The sequence below is a fragment of the Trichomycterus rosablanca genome, chromosome 15 (assembly GCF_030014385.1).
Source record: "Trichomycterus rosablanca isolate fTriRos1 chromosome 15, fTriRos1.hap1, whole genome shotgun sequence".
NCBI classification, from domain to species: Eukaryota; Metazoa; Chordata; class Actinopteri; order Siluriformes; family Trichomycteridae; genus Trichomycterus; species Trichomycterus rosablanca.
This window is the reverse complement of record NC_086002.1, coordinates 6257221-6263376: the sequence shown is the minus strand read 5'-3', so window position 1 is coordinate 6263376 and position 6156 is coordinate 6257221. Positions and strand designations below refer to the sequence as shown.

Here is a 6156-nt window from a genome sequence, read left to right as displayed (position 1 = left end):
GCTTTTCAATGGGCGCAAGGCACACAGTAACACCCTGGACGGGGCACCAGTCCATCTCTGGGCAGACACACACACACCCCCATTCACCTATTGGGCAATTCGGTGTCTCCAATTAACCTGACTGCATGTTTTTGGACTGTGGGAGGAAACCGGAGCTCCCGGAGTAAACCCACGCAGACACGGGGAGAACATGCAAACGCCGCACAGAAAGGACCCGGACCGCCCCACCTGGGGATCGAACCCAGGACCTTTTTGCTGTGAGGCGACAGTGCTACCCACTGAGCCACCCCATATATGTTTAATCCATAACAAAATTTCTCACTGTAAGTGACCTGTAAGGAGGCTTGAATTAAGGCCCTCAGGCCCGTGATGGTGTGTGGCCCCCACACTATCTGCTGTGGTGTGGCCGCCTTACACAAATGCCTGATTGGCTGATGCAAATTTGTTTCTTAGAAAAATAATTTACATAAATTCATTGTCTTTTTTTTTTTATCTCTGCCTGGTCCGTGTCGCGGTGGGTCTGATTCCTTGGGCGAAAGGCAGGAAACACCTTAGACAGGTCGCCAGTCCATCATAGGGCAGACACGCACACACATATGGGCAGCACGGTGGCTAAGTGGGTAGCACTGTTGCCTCACAGCAAGAAGGTCCTGGGTTCGATCCCCAGGTGGGGCGGTCCGGGTCCTTTCTGTGTGGCGTTTGCATGTTCTCCCCTTGTCTGCCTGGGTTTACTCCGGGTGCTCCAGGTTTCCTCCCACAGTCCAAAGACATGCAAGTAAGGTGATACTGGAGATACTAAATTGTCCATGACTGTGTTCGATATAACCTTGTGAACTGATGAATCTTGTGTAATGGGGCAGTTGGGGCAGTTGTAGCGGTTAAGGTACTGGACTAGTAATCCAAAGGTTGCTGGTTCAAGCCCCACCACTGTCAGTTTGCCACTGTTGGGCCCTTGAGCAAGGCCCTTAACCCTCAATTGCTTAGACAATACATACTGTCTCAGTTCTGTAAGTCGCTTTGGATAAAAGCATCTGCTAAATGCCGAAAATGTAAATGTAAATGTGTAATGAATAACTACCGTTTCCTGTCATTAATGTAACCAAAGTGTAAAACATGATGTTAAAATCCTAATAAACAAACAAAACAAACACACACATACACTCACACTCAGAGCCATTTTAGTAGCTCCACTTGACCTGACTACATGTCTTTTGATTTGGACCCCCGCGGACACAGGGAGAACATGCAAACTCCACACAGAAAGGATCTTTGCTGCCTGGCTGGAGAATAACAATCCAGGCCCTTCTTGCAGTGAGATTCTCTCCAAATCTCTGGTCACTGTGCCCCCCTGCAGCCAGTACATAAATATGTTAGGGTCTACTTTTCTCAAGGCATGTTCTTGAATTGCGCCCAGGTAGGCCAGGGTGACTGCGGACGCAAGGCGACCCCGACCAGGGCGCGGTCGTGAGACTGAATGAATAACTGAGCGGTAATAGACATTGTGCTATAACGCGTCATACTTATTATGTTTAGGTATGGAGACTGAATGGCCACCAGGTGGCGTCGCGGCCACACTTTCTCCCCGGTCAGTGCGCCCTGCGCTTCTAGCGCTAAAGGAGAAACAGTGCAGTGACGTCATTGGTGATTTGCATAGTGCTGTGCATAAAGGTGCTGGTGCGCACTGGTTCCGCACAGTGCTGCAACCTACAGTTATCACATCACTACCGAGAACTCGTCTACTAGGTGAGGACTGGTTTTCTGTCTCCAGCCTGATTGCATTTCTGATGGCTGATCTTGTATTATGATGTCAGATTGTATTATGTAACTGTTTGCTAGATGAGGAATTTGGTGCAATTTAGTAAAACACTGTATCTGTTACGTTATATTCAAAAATGCCTAAAAATGTATCAGATTTTGCTTAAATCTAGCAGATCTTTTATTATTTGTTTGGATTTCTGTGCGTACTGGTGGGAAATCAGATCCACTGAGACGTTTCCTTTGTTGTGCGCCTTTGTGCTGCAGCCGCTTAATGCATGCTGATGAATCACTACTGCATTAGTGCGAGGCATTCCTGTGAATGCATAACAAATACAGAATAACTGATGTGCCTTAGTGTGTGAAGCAGTGAATTTGGGTGTGTCCCAAACGTTAGATTTCAGTTTTATTCGTGGATGGGCGGTGGTTCAGGTTTGAAAAGCTTTGTGCCAGCACGTGGGAGTGCCAAAAAGCTCAATTATTTCTAAATCACCCTGTTGTATTTTGTTCTATCTTCCCTTTTTGTGCTGGAACACACATTGTTATGCAAATGTATCTTTCTTCTTTTTTTTGGCTTTTTTTTTTTTGTTCAGACGTCTTTCAAAAAGGGTGCGGTTTTGTTCACTGTGTCAGTGCAGTCAGTGGTGAACAAAAGCTCTCAGGATAAGATCACAACTTGCCTACATGGAGTTAGTATCTATCTTTTATCTTGACAGACACTTCGCAATCATGTCTGACAAACCCAATCTGGATGAGGTCACCAGCTTTGACAAGAGCAAGCTGAAGAAGACCGAGACCCAGGAGAAGAACCCACTCCCTTCGAAAGAAAGTAAGAAAATCCTTACATCCTACACTCAAAATACTGGGATCGGTACAAAGATCACCTATGCATAGTAAATTGTTCTAACTGTTCTTCTCCTTCTTCCACAGCCATCGAACAGGAGAAGCAGGCAGCGCCGTGAAGACCCTGTGCCTCCATCATGCACTGTGCACACTCCCCCCCTACACATTGCCTTCTTTTTTGTTCACTTCTTTTAGCTGTATAACTATATAACCAAAATGTAAAAAAAAAACAAATGGGGAAAAAATGTGAAAAAGAAAACCTGCCATCAGTGTCGGGTGGAACTGAAATCATGCTCCACCAACAGCCAGAAGACCAATCATCCAACCCCCCTCCTTTACCGAACCAGCAGTGAAAGAGAATGCTTTCAATCATCTGAGCACGTAGCTTGGATCCATCTGGCTTTCTTGGCATTGGCTTTCGGCTTGGAGACAGAAGAGGGGCAAAGGACAGTGGGGGCGTGGCCTCAGAATGTGGACATTTCCCATCTATAAATTTTTCATCGACCAATCGAGGCGTGGCTTTATGTCAATGTGACCAGTTCAACAATTTGTGGGGTTGCATTTTTTTCTCTTTTTTTTTCTTTCTATTTTTTTTAAGAATTTGAGTTTTAGAGCAAGATGCACAATATTTTTTGTATGTTGTCAACTGTAAACGATTAACACCTTGTTAGTGCTGCTTCAGGCAAATGCTTTTTGATCGAGACAAATAAGGAAAAGACTGGGAAACACCTAGACTGAGAAACATTCCTAAGGAACCAGAGGGGTTTTCTAAATTGATTGTACCCTGTTTGTAAGTCTGTTTTTTTGGGTTGCTTTTTGTGTTGCGCCCAACCTCGATTGTCTTGTTGTTTGGAAGCTGTCATGTCTGGAAATGAAAAATTCCTTACGGTTGCTTTCAGCTCTAGATCAAATTGTTTTCTTGGGTTCCTGTAACCTCAGCAACCATGTTATTTTGCCACAAACCATTATCAGTAATGGAAAATGGAAGTGTTGTAATAAAGCCTTTGTTATCAAAAAACTTTGCTTCATGTGTTTATTTTCATTTATACTTAAATCGGTCCTTTTTTAGTGATGATACAGGGCTTATAGTGTGTGCTTTAAATATGGTTATTCAGATATCAAGTGTAAAATGTTAACAGTTACATTAGGTTAATATTATTTAGTAAAAAAAAATGTAAATGCCCCCTATAGAAAATACAACACAATAATTAAAAAATGCTGCAAAAAAACTTTCATTGATGTCTATATATGAATATACAGTCTATATTAGAATATATGTATATATACTCATGAAGTGTCTCTTGTCAACAAACATTAATCTCGATAGCTGTCAGCACACCTTCCTGATTCACAGGTGGTGATTTGGCTCTTATACCATCCAATCAGCTTGCAGCTCCGTGCTGTGCGTGCTGTGAGATTTAAAGCCAGCTTCCTGTTCTAAGATTAGTGTTCGCCTTAGCATTAGCATTACCTGAGTTAGTGTTACCTAATTATACCATGAAGCACCAACATAAATTGGGCCAGTGGTGTGTCATACAGTAGGGATAAACCTTTATTTAAGTGACAGTAATACAGTCACTATTGCTGATTCAAGTCAATGCTCATGCTTGATGGTAAATGATTTAAATTCTGACAGCATAGTGGTTTTGAAATCCAAAATAACTGTAAATCATTGAGCTTTGCTGTTTTAGTGATGACATCATCATACTATTTTTTCTATTCATTTGTATGCAAAAGGGACAACCCCCTCTCAGATTCCACTGACCATATTGCAAAAAAAACGTGGCACATTTATTGTATTTTGAAATTGTATATATTGAATATAGCAAATACATAGAAATAGTGCACTACGACTTGTTTTGATCCTGCTAATCATTAATTGACGTTAAAGTCTGTACACTATGGAATAACAAACTACTAGTGGCTTAAGTGTGTTAAACGAATGCCCTGAGAATTTTGTTTCTAGTGTCAGCAAGGTGAAGTACTCCGTACATTGAAACATTTAGTGGACATAGCAGCTAATAACTGTGAACAATTACAGTCCAAGTAAGTTTTATTTATATTGTGTGTGGCTGTAAATATTTAGCTGGGGTATTTCAGTGTCATGCTCAGATAAGTAGATTGGTTTGAAGTCATTTACTCATTATACGGTTTTAATCTGCCACACACTCAGAGTTGGGAAACTTCCTATGTGTGTGTTGTTCCTCATGCAACAGCAACCCTACAATCACAAGGTTTGATAGATGCCTGCTGCAATTACAAATCTATCTTTACCTTTTCTATTGTTTACACTCATCCAACAGGCATTTTCCACACCTCCTCCTATATAAAAGGGATCTTGGTTATACAGTTCTGGCCTTAGGAAGCTTCTATTGTTGTAAATCAACCATAACACACAAAACACAACTGTAGATGTGTTTACTGATGAAGACGAGGAAATGGTGGGGATAATATTGCCGAAAGCAAAGCAGATCCAGACTTGTTTAAGGAATTTAAAACAGCTGATAGGGAGGATCTCTGGCTCGTACTGAGCTCTGTTAGGACAGTAGTGTTTACAACAGACAGCAGTGATTTGTAAATATTCATTTACTTGTATTAAAACATGTTTAGGTTTTTTTTGCTTGCAACACATTTCAAAAAAGTTGGGACAGGTGCATGTTTACCACTGTGCTATGTAACATTTACCAATTCTTGAATACTTTTTGTATTTTATTTTGCCTTCCATTTTGCAGGTCATTAGCCATTCAGCTATATGGGGCCTTAATCGTCATATTTTGTGTATTTTTCTCATTTTTCCCAATTTATTAATTTCCAATTTCGTATTGTAATTCCTTTGCTATTTGTATCACCCCTATCAGTAGTTGGCAAGCGCAGTTTACTGTTTCACCAACTAGGTGTGCACAGATGTGGAGCTACAAAAGAGATCTGGTTATAGGTATGTATGTTCTGAAAGCAAGATTAATGACTACAACCCAGGTAGACTTAGAGTATTTAAATATTATTTAGTATTCAGAGTACTTGTCTATTATGCTATAAGCTCACTATAATTAAAAATATTGCAGTAGGCTGTTTACTTGAATAATCAGGTAGCTGTTAATGATGAATTGTGCACATGTAAACGTACACTCTAACAATATTTGCTAGTTGCAATAAAGTAGGTGGCAATAAAGACAAAGTCCTCCACCCTATGTAGGGGAGCAGTAGCTCAGTGGTTAAGGTGCTGGACTAGTGATGAGAAGGTCTCTAGTTTAAGCCCCGTTATTGCCAAGGCTCCTGAGCAATGCCCTTAACTCAATTGGGCGCATTGTATTTAGCAACAACTGTAAGATGCTTAAAAAAAAACATCTGCTAAATGCTATAAATGTAAAATATAAATGTTCTATTTAACCTCCAGATGAATCATAAACACTGCCAGTCTAATTTTACCCAACAGACATGTACAGACAAGAAACCAATCAATCAGTCTATAAAGAACGTGATAGGAATAACGTTTTCATTTTGCTATTGATTTTTTTTGCAGCATTTTAGACAATGGGAGGTCATTTGGGTTTTCTCAAA

General features: G+C 40.9%; 1 protein-coding gene across 1 annotated transcript; it reads left to right on the top strand.

Annotated features, from left to right (window-relative positions):
* Positions 1-1666: 1666 nt before the first annotated feature.
* On the top strand, positions 1667-3616 carry LOC134329288 (thymosin beta-11). Its single transcript, XM_063010502.1, has 3 exons — positions 1667-1743; positions 2472-2584; positions 2686-3616. Exons 2-3 carry the CDS (start codon positions 2485-2487, stop codon positions 2715-2717), a joined length of 132 nt encoding a protein of 43 aa, XP_062866572.1. The 5' UTR covers positions 1667-1743; positions 2472-2484; the 3' UTR covers positions 2718-3616.
* The last annotated feature ends 2540 nt before the right edge of the window (positions 3617-6156 follow it).

Bases quoted from the DNA above. Each gene is read 5' to 3' on its own strand.
- LOC134329288 (XM_063010502.1), top strand. From the start codon at position 2,485: ATGTCTGACAAACCCAATCTGGATGAGGTCACCAGCTTTGACAAGAGC. The intron at 2,585-2,685 runs GTAAGAAAATCC...CTTCTTCCACAG, and splicing joins CCCACTCCCTTCGAAAGAAA to CCATCGAACAGGAGAAGCAG.